General features: G+C 50.4%; 1 protein-coding gene and 1 long non-coding RNA gene across 2 annotated transcripts; both read left to right on the top strand.

Moving 5' to 3' along the window:
* The first annotated feature begins 5684 nt into the window (after positions 1-5684).
* POGK (pogo transposable element derived with KRAB domain) lies at positions 5685-14882 on the top strand. The gene is made up of 6 exons (XM_049776657.1): positions 5685-5813; positions 6581-6696; positions 9406-9532; positions 10019-10114; positions 11742-13210; positions 14516-14882. Exons 1-5 carry the CDS (start codon positions 5789-5791, stop codon positions 13199-13201), a joined length of 1824 nt encoding a protein of 607 aa, XP_049632614.1. The 5' UTR covers positions 5685-5788; the 3' UTR covers positions 13202-13210; positions 14516-14882.
* A 946-nt stretch (positions 14883-15828) lies between these two features.
* Positions 15829-16740, top strand: LOC126013560 (uncharacterized). Its single transcript, XR_007497537.1, has 2 exons — positions 15829-15865; positions 16074-16740. It is a non-coding gene; the product is annotated as an uncharacterized LOC126013560 (long non-coding RNA).
* The last annotated feature ends 798 nt before the right edge of the window (positions 16741-17538 follow it).

A 17538-nucleotide genomic window follows, 5' to 3' on the forward strand; every position in this document is an offset into this window, starting at 1 on the left:
CATGGTGGATAGTTGTGAATACTTTGGGGTGAAGTTTTTAACTATAAATGTTAATGCTATTGTAAACATATATTGTTAGTATACTGAACATATAACTGTGATGATTACATATACATTTATAAGCTGCTGCTATATGTTAATCCTATACTACTGCAAATAAAATGTGCTGCAAAAAATTTAAAAATACCAAATGATAAAAGTTATTGCAAATGACGGGGCCGGAGAGATAGCATGGAGGTAAGGTGCTTGCCTTTCATGCAGGAGGTCATCGGTTCGAATCCCGGGGCCCCATATGGTCCCCTGTGCCTGCCAGGAGCAATTTCTGAGCCTGGAGCCAGGAATAACCCCTGAGCACTGCCAGGTGTGACCCAAAAAAAAAAAAAAAAAAAAGTTATTGCAAATGACGATTATTTTCACTTTCTTTTTTTTTTTTTTTTTTTTTTCAGGAAGCATTATCTTTTTTTTTTTTTTTTTTTGGTTTTTGGGCCACACCCGTTTGACGCTCAGGGGTTACTCCTGGCTATGTGCTCAGAAATCGCCCCTGGCTTGGGGGGGGACCATATGGGACGCCGGGGGATCGAACCGCGGTCCTTCCTTGGCTAGCGCTTGCAAGGCAGACACCTTACCTCCAGCGCCACCTACCCGGCCCCAGGAAGCATTATCTTTATTCATGCCCTAACCACCACATGTGTGTGGCCTACTCATAACCTTTCAAGCATTCAGCCATTTTTGGCTAGCCCTGCGTCTTAACTCACTTCAGCCATCTTCAGGGCCAAAAGGGAACGGCCAAAAGGGCTATTTTCACTTTCTAATAACTTTTTTTTGTTTTGTTTTTGGGCCACTCCTGCCAGGGGATCGAACCAGGGTGGCCACATGCAAGGCAAACACCTGCCACAGTATCATTGCTCTGACCCACTTTCTTTTTTTTTTGTGATTTTTGGGTCACACCCGGCAGTGCTCAGGGGTTATTTCTGGCTCCAGGCTCAGAAATTGCTCCTGGCAGGCACAGGGGACCATATGGGGCACCGGGATTCGAACCAATGACCTCCTGCATGAAAGGCAAACGCCTTACCTCCATGCTATCTCTCCGGCCCCCACTCTGACCCACTTTCTAATAATTTTTGGTAGTACTTTTTCTTTGATTTGGGACTACATCCAGCTGTGCTCAGCCTTACTCTTGGCTCTGTGCTCAGAGATCACACCTGGTAGGGCCCAGGAACCATATGGGATGCTGGGGATCAAACCCAGGTCAACTATATGCAAAGCATGTGCCCTCCCTGCTGTACTATCACTTCAGTCCCATTTAAGAAAATAATAGTGATTAATTTATAATCGTTTTTTTTTGTGGCTGCCCCTGCCTGCAGGGACACCAATTAAGATGTGGTTATTCGGGGCTGGAGAGATAGCATGGAGGTAAGGTGTTTGCCTTTCATGCAAGAGGTCATCGGTTCGAATCCCAGCGTCCCATATGGTCCCCCGTGCCTGCCAGGAGCAATTTCTGAGCATGGAGCCAGGAGTAACCCCTGAGCACTGCCGGGTGTGACCCAAAAACCACAAAAAAAAAAAAAAAAAAAAAAAAAAAAAAAAAAAAAAAAAAAAAAGATGTGGTTATTCTTTCTCAGAGGGAGATTGCGCATACACAAAGACACAATGACAGACACGGAGACAGACAAGAGTGGGAAAAGGATTCCAGATCCAAATCCGTTTATTGAAACTCAAGGCCCGGTTTATATACTTTTTGTGGGCACAGTTCTGCTCATAAATATGTCGATAGGGGATGGATATATTGAACAGGCTAGAATTTCCAGATAACAGGACCCATCAGCAAGTGGGATGGAATGTACAGATGAAACCCATCACTATCAGGCCAGATTGCACTGATAATGGAACCCATCTCAGGCAGGTTGGAATGTACAAATAACGAGGACTTCATATAAGTTAGACTCAGTTTCCCAGGACCAAAATTCTGTGCCTTATTTGTTTCTGTACAAGCCTTAAATCTTAAATGGTTACATTTCTTTCTCTCTCTTTTTTTGGGGGAGTCACACCCGGCCGAGCTCAGTGGTTACTCCTGGTTCTACACTCAGAAATCGCTCCTGACAGGCTCGGGGGACCATATGGGATACCAGGATTTGAACCAATGACCTTCTGCATGAAAGGCAAACGCCTTACCTCTATGCTATCTCTCCGGCCCCGAAAAATTCTTTATTTATTTATTTATTTATTTATTTTGGTTACATTTATTTCTCAAGGCTACCTGCTTTTAGCATAGCTCTCTGCTTGTTGCAGAGGCCTGCTTTTAGCAAAGTTCTGTGCCTGTCACAAGGTCCTGCATTTCGGCTAAGTTTTCTGCCTGTTATAAGGGCTCCCGGCAGTTTTTGAAAAACCTTTGATCCATATATATTTTTGTTTGTTTTTGGGTTACATCTAACAGCATTCAGAAATCGCTCTTGGCAGGCTTGGGGGATAATCCATATAAGATGCCAGGGATCGAACCTGGGTCTGATGGAACGTTGGTCTATTCCAGGTCGGCTGTGTGCAAGGCAAATGCTCTACTGCTGTGATTTCTCTCTGGCCCTTAGATATTATTGATCTTTCTATGTTACAACTATTATATTTACAGGTTGTCATAATCATGTTATGAATATGTATGTGGAATTAGCATGAGCAGTGGCAGAATTATTATAAGTGAAGCTATAATATGTGTTTCTGGGACTGGAGATATGGTAAAGCATGGAGGGTGCTGGCTTTGGATATGGTGATCCAGGGTTCAGAACCCCAGCATCGAATGTTTTCCACTAGAAGGGACCCCTGAGATAAGGGCAAGGAGTAAGCCCTAAGCACTTCTGGCTCAAAAACCAAGATAATTATGATAATAACAACAATAATAATAAATTCAGATGTTTACTAGGCATTTTGTATATTATATAAATGCAATAAATGTTTAATTTTTTTTTTTTTGATTTTTGGGTCACACCCGACAGTGCTCAGGGGTTACTCTTGGCTCGTCACTCAGAAGTCGCTCCTGGCAGGCTCGGAGAACTTTATGGGATGCCAAGATTTGAACCACCTTCTGTTTGAATTGGCTGCATGCAAGGCAAATGCCTTACCACTGTGCTATCTTTCCACCCCCCAATAAATGTTTATTTTGTACCAGATTTGGAATAAATACCTTAAAATTTTGGGGGGCCACACCCGGTAGTGCTCAGGGGTTACTCTTGACTCTGCGCTCAGAAATTGCTCTTGGCAGGCTCAGGGGACCATATAGGATTCGGGGGATCAAACCCGGGGCCATCCTCGCCCCGTTGGTAGGCCATCAACAACCTACCACTGTGCTATTGCTCTGGACCCCAGAAAATATTTTTGTGAAAAAATTTGCTTTGTGAAAAGGTAAATTTGATTTGAAAAATGGTGATCTACAAAAGAAAAAATTGGGGGGTGGGGCAAAGGGTAAAATTGATCTTCAAAGGGATATATTGAACTGGTAAAAAGGTGAATTGATCAGCAAAGGAGTTAATTTTATATGCCAAAGGATGAAGTTAAATAGTACAAAGGCAATTTTATCAGCGAGTGATCAATTTGGAACTCAAAAGAGATGAATGTTTTTTGTTTTTTTTTTTTTGAGATGAATGTTTGGGGCTGGACTGATAGTTATACTGGGTAGGGCTTTTACTTTGCATGCAGCCACTGTTGGGACCTGAATTCTGAATAAGGAGGGACGCCATTTTGTAAAAGCCACATGGCAGGCTTCTTCTTGGATTCTGAGCAGGGAGAAACACCATTTTTTTTTTTTGTTTGTTTTTGGGTCACACCCGGCGTTGCTCAGGGGTTACTCCTGGCTGTCTGCTCAGAAATAGCTCCTGGCAGGCACAGGGGACCATATGGGACACCGGGATTCGAACCAACCACCTTTGGTCCTGGATCGGCTGCTTGCAAGGCAAACGCAGCTGTGCTATCTCTCCGGGCCCGAGAAACACCATTTTGTAAGGACCACATTTTGTGAGCATATTTCCATAGACCCCACCTCAGTCTACCTGGCTGTACCACACCCAGTAACGCTCAGGGGTTACTCCTGGCTATGTGCTCAGAAGTTGCTCCTGGCTTGGGGGACCATATGGGAAACCGGGGGATTGAACCGTGGTCCATCCAAGGCTAGCGCAGGCAAGGCAGGCACCTTACCTTTAGCGCCACCGCCCGGCCCCAAGAGCCAATTATTTTAAGGATCATCAGAAAGTTGGAACCTCCCTATATCCCTTCCCTATAAAATCCTCATCATGACCTTGGGTAGGCTCATCTCCTTCAGGGGGATGGCCCTGGCTGACCAAGCTGGGGAATCCTATTGGCAGACGAATTAAAGTGTTAAAAACTTTATTCCAGTTGTGTGGTCTCGTCCTTCTACTCTGGAACCCTACAACCATCTTGAGTTTGTTCCTCAGCACCCCATATGATTTCCTGAGCCCCACCAAGAGGGATTCCAGATCATAGAGCTCGGAGTAAGCTCTGAGCATAGACACATGTGGTCCCAAAACAAAACATAAAGAGTCAAATTGGAATGCAAAAAAGGATTTAGTTTGCAAAATGTTGGTTTCGATTGGCAAAAGGTGATTTTTGATCAGCCAAGGAGTAAATGTGTACGTTTTATTTTTTGGGGGGGCGTCACATCCGGTGATAAGGGCTTATTCCTACCTCTATGCTCAAGAATCACTCCTGGCAGGGTTAAGGGAGGGGGCATATGGAATGCTCAGGATCAAGCATCATAGCAGCTTGATATGATGTCCAATTTCTCCAAACTCACTCTGTCTCTGTCTCTACTCTCACCTCCCCAACCAAAAATCCAATCTCAGATTCTTTCTTCTGCCATTGGAAAGGTTCCCTTTGCTACCTCCTGCCACTCTGCTGCAAGCCAACATCTCTGACCACTTGCAGAAGACTCAAGAGATTTAACCAGAAGACTCGGAGATGGGACGAAGGAACCTGCTGCTTCCCTAGAGAGGCAGGGCCAGGACCAGCACCCCCGCGGGGGTCCACACGGCCCAAAGCATGTCCTTGGGCCACGCAGGAGCGCTGGGACCCTTGCAAGCTCATCTCTGCAAGTGCAAGCCAACCATTCCAGGATAGCAGAGGGCGCAGGAGCACGCGGGGGCCCACTGGGCGACGGGGTGGTACCCCGAGCTCCGGCTGCCCAGCTGGACAAGGCCCAGGCGCAACCCAGGGGCCCGGCCGGCCAGCCCGGAGCAGACACTCGGGCTGAGCCTGGAGGAGGCGCCGGAAGGGAGCTGCTGACATCAGCCGCGCTCCTCCCCTCGCCTCCCAACACCCTCAGCTCCGGCCGGACCCTCCCTCGTCCCACCACGTGTCCCCCCCGCTCCTCCCAAGGGGCCGAGCGCTCGGGAAGCCCGGGAGGCGGTGAGGATGGCGCGGTGACAGCGGGCCCGGAGCCCTCGGTGTCCTCCGCTGCGGCCCCCGCTGGGCGGTGAGTGCTCCAGGGCGGCCGGGCCGGGCGATCGGGGGGAGCCCGCAGCCGCCTGCAGCCGGGAGCCAGTCGCCGCCTTTGTTGTGGGCCCGCGGGGGAGGCGGGCGCGGGCGCAGTGGCTGCCCCGCAGGTGCGCTGAGGTCGGAGGGGGCGCGGGGTGCAGAGGTGCCCGCAGAAAGGAGGACGGGACAAGATGGCTGGAGAGCTCAGAGCCGCGAGCTAGGGCCGGCTCGGGCCTGGCCGTGGGTACCTTGGCCGTGGGGCGGCGCCCCCGCATCTCCTGGACTTGGCGGAGGCCAAGTTACGGTCCCATCTATGGGGGACCCGCCTGCCCTGCACCGTACGTACTCCCAGCCCTTCTGGAGCTATCTCAGAAGCCGACTTTGAACTCCAGGTTGGGGGGTTATTTGGGGGAGAGGGGGGGATCCCCGGAAGAAGCAGCTCCTAGAATGCATCCTTCACCTTGGAATTGCGCGCGGCCCATTGTGCTGGAGACCCACCCGCTGGGTTGGAGCGAGAATTGCCTTGAGCCCTTTTCTCCAGTGGAGATTTTCTGCACCTTCTGGGAGCGCCAGAACCTCACTCCAGAGTTAAGGCTGCCCCTGTTAGCGAAAGGACTGCTTTCTGGGCCAACCCCCTTTGCATTTGGAAAATGCAGGTGATGCATTTTCTGGATTAGTGGTGTGTCTGATGCTGGCCAGGAGCTCCCGCCAGAACAGGTGTGAATGGATCGCCTTCCTGGCCGCTGAGGCTATAGAGTGGCCTCAGCACTGACCACCTTGGGCCTTTCCAGGCCCCTTTGAAAGCGTTTCACCTGTTTGCCCTGCACTCTGCAGTGCCCGCCTTGGCAGAATGGGCACCTGCTCTTCCTTCAACAGCTTTGGAAATGTCGCAGGAGGTTCCAAATAGTAAGGGATTTATTTACTTTTTTTGGAGGGTGTTGGGTATCAAGATATTGGACACCAGGAGAGGCCAGGGATCCAACTAACAGTGACGGTGTGTGAGGCGTGCACCTTACACCTCTGTCTGATCTCTGCGGCTGGACCCCAGTTTGGGGCGCTCAGCCAGATGCCTCCTTTTCCCGCCCTATGTCTCACTCGCTTGCAGAGATGGAAGCTACAGCCCACCCCGTCCAACTGGCTCTGAAAGAGGAGGAAGAGGAGGAAGCGATTGAGAGTCCTGCGGACATGCAGAAAGTGCGCATCTGCTCCGAGGGCGGTTGGGTGAGTGAGTGGGTCCTCTTGTGAGGGATCCACTTCTCCACCCCACCCCACCCCTGTCTAGCTTGCAAGGAGCCTCCTCACTTAGCAGACAGGAAGTAAAAATAAATAAACAGCCCCCTCTCCCTTTTGTGTTCGCATTCTTGAGAAAAGCATCCTGTGGCTTTTTAAAAGGCTCTGAGAGCGAAAAGCTGCTTCTAGAAAAGTCTCTGGGCTTTTTTTTTGTTTTTGTTTTTGTTTTTTGTTTTTGGGTCACACCCCCAGCGTTGCTCAGGGGTTACTCCTGGCTGTCTGCTCAGAAATAGCTCCTGGCAGGCACTGGGGGGGAGGGGGGACACCATATGGGACACCGGGATTCTGACTTGAACCAACCACCTTTGGTCCTGGATCGGCTGCTTGCAAGGCAAACACCGCTGTGCTATCTCTCTGGGCCCAGTCTCTTTTTTTTTTTTTTTTTTTTTTTTTGGTTTTTGGGCCACACCCGTTTGACTCTCAGGGGTTACTCCTGGCTATGTGCTCAGAAATCGCCCCTGGCTTGGGGGGACCATATGGGACGCCGGGGGATCGAACCGCGGTCGGTCCGTTCCTTGGCGCGCTTGTAAGGCAGACACCTTATCTCTAGCGCCACCTTCCCGGCCCCTGGGCCCAGTCTCTGGGCTTTGTTGCTGGTCATTCAGCTGGAATTTGCAAGTGACTGGGTCTTCAATGCTGGAGGGATCCCAGGGTTCCATAGTTCTTGCCTCATGCTGGCACTTTTTTGTTGTTGTTGTTGTTTTGGGTTTTTTTTGGGGGGTGGGCCACATCCCATGACACTCAGGAGTTAGTCCTGGCAAGGGGGACCATATGGAACCCGGGTCTGTCCTGAGTCAGCTGAATGCAAGGCAAATGTCCTACCGCTGTGCTATCCCTCTGGCCCCATGCAGGCATTTTGTAGAGGCAAAGACAGTTGCTGACTTGTGTGCAATAAATGTAGATCTGCTGCTGGTGAAAAAGGGTGATGGTTTTGCTTCCAGAGCTGTGAACTGGGGGCATGAGAGCAAAGGCAGGAGGGAGGGAAGAGAGTTCCTCAGACTCAACGCTCTGGTTGTGGGGGCTTATTTGTTTATTTCTTGGGGGGAGTCATATATGGCTGTGCTCAGGGATCACTCCTGGTGGGTGTGCAGGGGTCCCTATGGAAAGCCAGGATTGAACCCTGGTTAGCGGCCTGCAAGGTAAATGTCCTCCCTGCTGTGCAATTGCTCCAATCCCTTGTTTGTTTGTTTTCTTGGGGGGGGTCATACTGGTTTTGTGCAGGATCACATTCCTGGTATGCTTGGGAGACCCTATGGGATGTCAGGGATTAAACCCATTGGCTGTGTGGAAGGCAAATGTCCTTGCTGTGCCATTGCTCTGGCCCCTCTGGTCTTGGGGGGTTTTGGGAACCAGGAGTGGGGTGGGAAGGCACAGAGGGGGGCTTTGGAGGGTTTTCTTGCTCAACTGACTTAGCAGGATTCTTACTGAAGGCAGGCCAGCATGATCAGATATCCAGGCGGGGGGATTGTCTCTGAACTCACGGGGCTGGATTCTTTGAAAACTGGCCTGGGCAGGCTGGGGACCAGGGTGGGGGCCGAGATGTGTGGGAAGTTGTGCTAGGGCCTGGAGGGGCCTTTGTTACCTTCTGAAGTTGGCCTGGTAAATAAAGTTGGGCACAGAGCTAGACAAAGAGCTGAAAGGGGCGAACCAGGATTTCTGCTTCAGAGTTCACAGCTCTTGGGGGGAAAACTTGGGGGTGTTAGATAGGTGGAGGCATTCTTGAATCTCTTCAGATAGCATCGTGTGATGGATTGGGAGTCAACTCAGAAATATCAAAATAGGGGCCTGAGCAATAGCACAGCGGGTAGGGTATCTGCCTTGCACAGAGCCAACCTGGGTTCAATCCTCAGCATCCCATATGGTTCCCCTAGCCTGCCAGGAACAATTTCTTAGCACAGAGCCAGGAGTAACCTCTGAGTGCTGCTGGGTGTGGCCCCAAACCTCCCCATAAAAGATATATAAATATAAAACAATAGCACAGCAGGAAGGGTATTTGCCTTGCTTGTGGTTGACCTAGGTTTAATCCTCAGCATTCTATAGGGTTCCTTGAGCTCTACCATGAGTCAGGCCTGAGCATCACTGGATATGACCTCCAAAACAAAAATACAAATGCTGGGCCGGAGCAGTGGCACAGGGTGTAAGGTGTCTGTCTGCCTAGGACAGACTGTGTGGTTCGATTCCCCGGCATCCCATATGGTCTCCCAAGCCAGGAGCAATTTCTAAGTGCATAGCCTGGAATAATCCCTTTGTGTCACTGGGTGTGGCCGAAAAACAAAAACAACAAACAAAAACTCACAAAAAATACAAATGCTGCCACTATGGTTGTACTTTTGGCTCAAAGCCCATGTGTCTTTGGAGTGGGGTCCCCAGGTAAATCCCTGATCCCACTTGAACAGTACTTGATCCATCTGCCCCATCTTCCCCAGTCTGCTGCAGAGATGGGCAGGGAGGAGCTGGCTGTATTGGGGTGATCCTTGAGGCAGGTTCCCCTCATCTGTGGTACCTGCCGATAAGATGTACCACCCACTTTGGTGATGGGGCATCTTCTTTGGTGACTGGCCTTGACTCTGAGCTTGGGGGGGGTGCAGGAAGCAAGAGCCCCAATGTGCAGGCACTGAGCTCGGCTGTCCACCTCCACAGGTGCCTGCCCTATTTGACGAAGTCGCCATCTACTTCTCTGATGATGAGTGGGATGTCCTGACAGAGCCCCAAAAGGCCCTGTACCGAGAAGTCATGAGGATGAATTACGAGACAGTCCTCTCCCTGGGTAAAACTTCAAGCTCAGAGATGTGCTTTCAGATCTCTTGCTTGACTTCCATCCTCTCTGCTGGTTTCCCCTGGGAATTTCCTGTCTTGGATGAGGAAGTCTGTGCCCATGGGCTTTGGCTTACAGCTGGTGGAGCACTCAGAACCACCATCAATATAAATGGGCTGAGTCTGGAGTTTGGGTGTGTGTGTGTGTGGCTGGGGCGGCGGGGGGGGGGGGGGATTCTTATAGAATGTTCCATAGTGCTGTATCTACTTCTGTGCTCCATGCAGTTGTTTCTGGTTGTTGCTGGAACTGGCCCTCACTAGTCAGGCTCTCTCTACACCCTGGACAGAATCCACTCCTTCATGTATTTCCCCAATCCTCTGCTTCTCCCCTGGTCTTAACATCCACATGTCATTTGTGGGAGGGTGGTGGAGGGGTGTCCCGGGAACATCACCCAGTGCCCCACGAGTAACAATTTTGTTCATTGTGCTCTGTGCGCAGATTTTCCATTTCCCAAACCTGACGTGATTGCCCGCCTGGAGGGGAAGGAGTGTCAGAGCCCAATGGAGGGGCTCCTGCGTCAAGGAGCCTTTGCAGGTAGAGTGGCGCCCAGGTCCTGCACCCATCCTCTGTTCAAGTCTGGGTATTCAGGTGGGGAGAAATTAAAGCCAAGGGCCCTGTAGTTAAAAAACATCTGGGCCAGAGCAGTAGTCCAATAGGAGGGCATTTGCTTTGCATTCAGCTGACGCCGGGTTCAGTCCTTGATATCCCATTTGGTTGCTCACGTACCACCCGGAGTGATTCCTGAGCGCCGAGGCAGGAGTAAGCACTGAACATTGGTGGGTGTGGTCTCCCTTGCCTCTTCCCTCCAAAGATTGTTGGGGCTAGAGAGAGGACAGCAGATTGGGCACTTGCCTTGCACACAATGGATACTGATTCAGTCCTCTGCATCTCCTACAGTTTCTCAAGCTCTGCCAGGAGTGACCCCAAACCCAAAAGAAAAAGAAGCAAATAGAGAGAAGCATGAGTCTCTTGAAAGTTAGGTGTTGCTGGTACTTAGATCAGGACTTAGTAAAGTTTGATCAGGGGATATTGTTCTTGGCTCTGTGCTTAGGGGGTCACTCTTGGTGGGGCTTGGGGGGCTGTGGGCAACTAGCGATTAAACTCAGGGCTCCCACATGTAAAGCAAGTGCTCCAACATTTTAATTTACCTCTCTAGGAAAGCTTATATATTTATCTCTGTTTACAGAGTAGATTCGCTGGGGCTGATTCCTGGCTCTATCCTCAGGGATCACTCCTGGTGGGGCTTGAGGAGCCAGAAACGGTGCTAGGGACTGAATCAGGACCAGACACTTTACTTGCTAAACTATCGATTCCTATGCTCTATATGTATTTTGGAGGGGGTGGTTTTGGGTCACACTTGGCAGCGCTCAGGGATTACTCCTGGCTTTGCACTTAGAAATTGCCCCTGGCAGGCTCAGGGGATCCGATGAAATGCCAGGAATCAAACCACTGTAGGTCCTGGGTTAACCTCGTGCAAGGCAAACGCCCTACCGCTGTGCTATCTCTCCAGCCCCTCTATATGTATTTTTGTTGTTGTTGTTGTTGTTGGTTTTTGGGCCATACCTGACAATGCTCAGGGGTTACTCCTGGCTCTGTGCTCAGAAATTGCTCCTGGCAGGCACATATGTATTTTTTAAAGGATTTTTTTTTTTTTTGGGCCACACCCGGTAACGCTCAGGGGTTACTCCTGGCTATGCGCTCAGAAGTCGCTCCTGGCTTGGGGGACCATATGGGACGCCGGGGGATCGAACCGCGGTCCGTCTCCTTAGGCTAGCGCAGGTAAGGCAGGCACCTTACCTCCAGCGCCACCGCCCGGCCCCCAGGATTTTTCTATATTTCACTACAGAGACAATCAAGCAAGCAATATTCTATTTTGTTTGTTTTTGGTCCACACTCAGAGGTTACTCCTAGCTCTGAGCTCAGAAATTACTCCTGGTATGCTTGGGGGACCATATGGGACACTAGGGATTAAACCTGGGTCGGCTGCATGCAAGTAAAACATTTTCCCCCATGCTATCACTCCGACCCCCAAAGGTTCTATAAGTTTAAGGTTCTCTTGGGTGAACTTGGGTTCATAGTAGTGGTAGCATTTTGGCCTCACACATCAGAGACGCTTGACTAAATTGACCTTACTTTGTGTTCCACCCTGATTGTCTGCCAGAAAACGAAGACTCTGACATGAAGTCCCCCAACTGGGCCAGTCTCCCGAAAGTCCCCTCCCAGCACCTTCCCCCTCAACCACTGGACAGCTTGAACCTACACCTGCCCCGGGACCTGACAGAGCTACCCGATTGGGGTGAGGGGTACCCCTTCTACATGGCCATGGGCTTTCCAGGCTATGAGCTATCTGCCGAAGAGCTGGCGAGCAAATTTCAATTCAGCCGGGGTATGAGGCGAAGTTACGATGCCGGCTTCAAGCTGATGGTGGTGGAATTTGCCGAGAGCACCAACAACTGCCAGGCAGCCAAGCAGTTTGGGGTGCTGGAGAAGAATGTGAGGGACTGGCGCAAGGTGAAACCGCAACTACAGAATGCACACGCCATGCGGCGGGCCTTCCGGGGCCCCAAGAACGGCCGCTTCGCCCTGGTGGACCAGCGTGTGGCTGAGTATGTGCGCTTCATGCAAGCCAAAGGGGACCCCATCACCCGTGAGGCCATGCAGCTGAAGGCACTGGAGATTGCACAGGAGATGAATATCCCGGAGAAGGGCTTCAAGGCCAGCCTGGGCTGGTGCCGCCGCATGATGCGAAGGTACGACCTGTCACTGCGTCACAAGGTCCCTGTCCCCCAGCAGCTCCCTGAGGACTTGACCGACAAGCTGGTCGCTTACCAGCGCAGTGTCCTGGCCCTGAGGCGGCTGCACGACTACCAGGTGGGGCAGATGGGCAACGCTGATGAGACCCCCATCTGCTTGGAGGTGCCGTCGAGGGTGACTGTTGACAACCAAGGGGAAAAACCGGTGCTGGTCAAGATACCGGGCCGGGAAAAACTGAAGATCACCGCCATGCTTGGGGTGCTAGCCGATGGGAGGAAGCTGCCCCCCTATATCATCTTGCGGGGTACCTATATCCCACCAGGCAAGTTCCCCAGTGGCATGGAGATCCGCTGTCACCGCTATGGGTGGATGACAGAGGATCTCATGCAGGACTGGCTGGAGGTGGTGTGGCGCAGGCGAATGGGGCCCCCTGCCAAGCAGAGGGGTCTCCTGATCCTTAACGGCTTCCGGGGCCACACCACGGACTCTGTGAAGAGCGCCATGGAGAACCTGAACACTGACATGGTCATCATTCCTGGGGGGCTCACGTCCCAGCTACAGGTGCTGGACGTAGTGGTCTACAAGCCCCTCAATGATAGTGTGCGTGCCCAGTACTCCAACTGGCTCCTGGCGGGCAACCTGGCGCTCAGCCCTACGGGCAATGCCAAGAAGCCGCCACTGGGTCTCTTTCTGGAGTGGGTCATGGTGGCCTGGAATAGCATCTCCAGTGAGTCCATTGTGCAGGGATTTCAGAAGTGCCACATCTCCAGCAACTTGGAAGATGAGGATGATGTGCTTTGGGAGATTGAGGGCGAGATGCCAGGGGGCGGTGAACAGGCCCGAGAGTGTTACCCTGAGAGTCAGTGATATTGGCAGGTAGGCACGGTGGAGATCCGTGGCTGGGTCCCATGAAGCCTGTCTCCTGTCTGATGTCTCTGTTATTGGGGGATGGGGGTTTAGGGTGACTCCAGGCTCTGCACAGGCTCTGCACACAAGAATTTCTGATGGTGCTTGGGGGACCCTATAGGATGCCAGAGGGTCAAGCCTAAGTCAGCTATGTCCAAAGCAAGAGCCCTCCTGCTGGACCATCTCACTGGCCCCTGACCTTTTGTTTTTGAGCTAAGTATGGAAGAAGAGGATTCTTAAGTGCAGAGGATTTGTGGGGCTAAATATTGGCATAAAAATGCCTTTTCTGTTTTTTGTTTTGTTTTTGGATTATACCCGGCAGTGCTCAGGGGTTACTCCTGGCTCTATGCTCAGAAATTGCTCCTGGCAGGCTCGGGGGACCATATGGGATGCCGGGATTTGAACCACCAACGTTCTGCACGCGAGGCAAACGCCTTACCTCCATGCTATCTCTCCGGCCCCACCTTTTCATTTCTGGTTGGGTTGTTTGTTTGTTTGTTTTTGTTTTTTGGGTCATACCCGGCAGCACTCAGGGCTTACTCCTGGCTCCATACTCAGAAATCACTCCTGGCAGGCTCGGGGGACCATATGGGATGCCGGGATTCTAACCACTATCCTACATGCAAGGCAAATGCCTTACCTCCATGCTATCTCTCTGGCCCTGCCTTTTCATTTCTTTGAAATCTAACAGAATCATTGTTTTGCTTGATTTGGTTTCTTTGGGGGGCCTACACCTGGTTGTACTCCTATTGTAGTGCTCAGGGGTCATTCCCAGTGCTGCGGGTGGTCAAACCTGGGCCTCCTGTATGGAAAGCTTGTACACCAGCCCCTATTGGGGGTCATTCATGATTCAATGTTGTTTTGTTTTGTTTTTGGGCCACACCTGCCGGTGCTCAGGGGTTACTTCTGGCTCTGTGCTCAGAAATCACTCCTGGAGGCTCAGAGAACCCTATGGGATGCCAGGGATTGAACCCGGTTGGCTATGTGCAAGATGCAAGGCAAACGCCCTACTCATTGTGCTATCATTCTTGCCCCCAATGCTGTTTTTTGTTTTGTTTTGTTTTAGAGCCACACCCAGCAGCTCTCAGGGTTCACTCCTGGCAGGCTTGGGGGAACATATGGGTCAGCATCCCATATGAACCTGGGTCAACCACATGCAAGGCAGAAGCCTTTCCCCCTACTATAACTTTGACCCCATAGATGCTGCTTTTTGTTAAAGACATCAGGTGACTAAAATCCTGGAGTGAATGACACTTAATTCTCTTTATTTTCCAGTGAGTAGAACTGAGTTCAGACAGGTGGAGAGGAAAGTCTAGAAGAGATGTGGGTGCAAAGAGGATCACTGGGCAGCAGGACAAGTCTGGCATCACCCGTGTGCAGACAAGCCTTGGGGGGACACAGCCAAGCTGCCCTGAGCCCTGGGTGTTGGTAAAGTCTCAACTCCCTGTGAGACACGGAGGATTCCATCAGAAATCGCTCCCTCTTCCTTTCACCCTTGGAACTTCTCTGTGTGCCCCCACAGAGAGTATAAATGGAAATGAAGAAAGGATTTCCCAGAGCTGCAGCACTCTGGGCTTTGTTCACAGCTCTCTTTCCGTGGAGAAAAACCAAGACTCTTCAGTGCTGTCTTTAAAAATGCTTCTGTGGGAGCCAGAGATAGCACAGTGGTAGGGCGTTTGCCTTGCGTGTGGCCAACCCAGGACTGACAGTGGTTCGATTCCCGGCATCCCATATGGTCCCCCTGCCGCCAGGTGTGATCCCCACCCAAAGGAAAAAAAAAAAAAGGCAACATAAAAGCTTCTGAGGGAATAGTCATTTCTGTATCACCACCCCGTCCCTACTTCCCCAAAGATTCCCCATTTCCCCTGCTCCTGAGGCGAATGCAGTTCAGAGCCCAAGGGCAAAGTCTGATTCCTTAGCTGCAAACTAACTTGGAGTGTGCCAGACATTGATCTAAGGAACCTATGCCATTTTATTGATCTTCCCGGTTTGATTGGCAGCCAGACTTAGCAGATCTTATTGAAAGTGTCTCCCAAGGTCCCCCCAGATTTCTTCTGATTATAACTAGCGGCCAGGCAGCATCCTATACTGACTAAAGCCATGCACTAGCTACTCACTGTAAGTGATGCTCTCCCCATGGTTCCAGACTCAATGATTCCTCTGATACCTTTGTGGTCCATTTTTTCTTTTTCTCTGGACCACAAAGTGGCAATAGGCTGGGGACCTTTAGTCCCGAGCAAACATAAAATGGTCTTGGGAGTTTATCCTCCAACTCATTAGCATTCTCACCTCAGCTGAGGATCCTGATAACATTCCTTCCAAATTGTGTGTGCTACTGCTGACAAAAAACAGAAACAACAGGAAAACACCCCAGAACTTTCCGACCAAGCCATTGTGTCATGCCAGTGTCAAATGGATCCCATTTTGTGTGTGTGTGTGTGTGTGTGAAAGGGGGGGGAGAGAGGAGAGAGAGAGAGAGAGAGAGAGAGAGAGAGAGAGAGAGAGAGAGAGAGAGAGAGAGAGAGAGAGAGAGAGAGAGAGAGAGAGAGAGAGAGAGAGAGAGAGAGAGAGAGAGAGAGAGAGAAAATGTCCTTGGAATTTTGAAAACCACCTATTTCTACTCAGGTACTTAATTTCTTTCTCTTTTTTTTTTTTTTGGTGTTTGGGGCCACACCCATTTGATGTTCAGGGGTTACTTCTGGCTAAGCGCTCAGAAATTGCCTCTGGCTTGGGGGGACCATATGGGACGCCAGGGGATCAAACCCGGTTCTTCCTTGGCTAGTGCTTGCAAGGCTGACACCTTACCTCTAGCGCCACCTCGCCGGCCCCTCAGGTACTTAATTTCCTATGAGGGGGTCACCCATGATATTTGTGTGTGTGTGTGTGTGTGTGTGTGTGTGTGTGTGTGTGTGTGTGTGTGTGTGTAGACCCATGACATTTTTGTCAAATCAGTTTCCATATATGTGTGTCTTTGTTCCAGGTCTCCATCCAAAGAATGGTCAATATTAGAATCACATTTTCCTGTTTTGTATTTGTCACCTCAAATAACTCGGCCCAGCAGTTTTCCATTCCAGAACTCCAGAACTCCATCCTGCTCTACTTAATTTATATCCTCCCTTATTCTTGTCTCTGGCTTTTCACTGCCTTTAATTCCTGTACTACTTGCCTTGGAAATTAAGAATCCTCTTAGACAGTCCTGATGTGGGGTCCTGTGTTGGAGCCTTAGTCGCATTACAGAAAGGCTTAGAAAACAGGCCAAAAGCCTGTTCCATTCCGTCTCCACTTGGACAATAAGAGGTGGTAGCACATGAGGCTGTCTCCACTGTCAAGTCATTTGGGGCTCCTCCTTCCACTGACTTAAGGATCTTCACTTAACTGAGCCCCCTTAGACTTTTTGCAGAATGGCTATTCCCCTAGAAACTAGAGCACATAATGACACATAACTGTACTCCCGGTAGGCTAGGAATTGACCCGACAATAAACTTTGATAATAAAGACAATGGGCTATAGGGATTTATTTGTCATTTGCTGCCAGCTGAGTGGAATGTCCCATTTCAAGCTCTCTGTGAGTTGCTTTCAACATCCGGTGGGGGAGCTGGTACCAGACAATACTTGAATTCAAGAGCAAAGAGAGGAAAGCCTGTTTGTGGACATGGAAAAGTAGAGTCATGTTGGTGCTATGAAGGTAAAAACAAATGTGACGAGTGGTTTTAAATTTTTGTTTTGTTTTGTTTATTTGGGGCTCTGACTCTACTTGGGAATTCCTGTTGATGGTGCTTGGGGGATATGGGATGCTGGGGATTGAACCTTAATTTACTGTGCTTGCAGCAGATATCCTACCCACTGCTATTACTCCGGCCTCTAATTTTTTCCCCCATTTATAAGAGCTACTTGGGTAATGTGGGGGGGGGCAAGGGATATGTAGACTTTGTGCTCTACCACTTGAGCTGGCTCCTCTGAACCAGCTGGGTTGTCATCCCTTGGCTGTCCTTAGAGGGCCATGCTGTACCAGCTTTCAAACCTGGGCACCTCCATGCAGAATATCAGCATTTGTCCATGGAACTGCATCCCTGACTAGCTTTGGGGGCTGAGGATGTGGGTGAATGAGGTGTTTCATTTGTTTTGGGGCCACACCTGGCGGTGCTCAATGTTTACGCCTAGCTCTACGCTCAGGAGTCACTCCTGGTAGTACTTGTGGGACCCTATGGGATACCAGGGATTGAACTTGTGTTGGCCCCAAGACAAGATCCTTCTCTGCTGTTCTATCACTCTGGCTCCAGGAGACAGTATTTTTGTAA

The sequence above is a fragment of the Suncus etruscus genome, chromosome 7, assembly GCF_024139225.1.
Source record: "Suncus etruscus isolate mSunEtr1 chromosome 7, mSunEtr1.pri.cur, whole genome shotgun sequence".
Classification (NCBI taxonomy): domain Eukaryota; kingdom Metazoa; phylum Chordata; class Mammalia; order Eulipotyphla; family Soricidae; genus Suncus; species Suncus etruscus.

Bases quoted from the DNA above. Each gene is read 5' to 3' on its own strand.
- POGK (XM_049776657.1), top strand. From the start codon at position 5,789: ATGGGGGACCCGCCTGCCCTGCACC. The intron at 5,814-6,580 runs GTACGTACTCCC...ACTCGCTTGCAG, and splicing joins GGACCCGCCTGCCCTGCACC to AGATGGAAGCTACAGCCCAC. The intron at 9,533-10,018 runs GTAAAACTTCAA...CTCTGTGCGCAG, and splicing joins CGAGACAGTCCTCTCCCTGG to ATTTTCCATTTCCCAAACCT.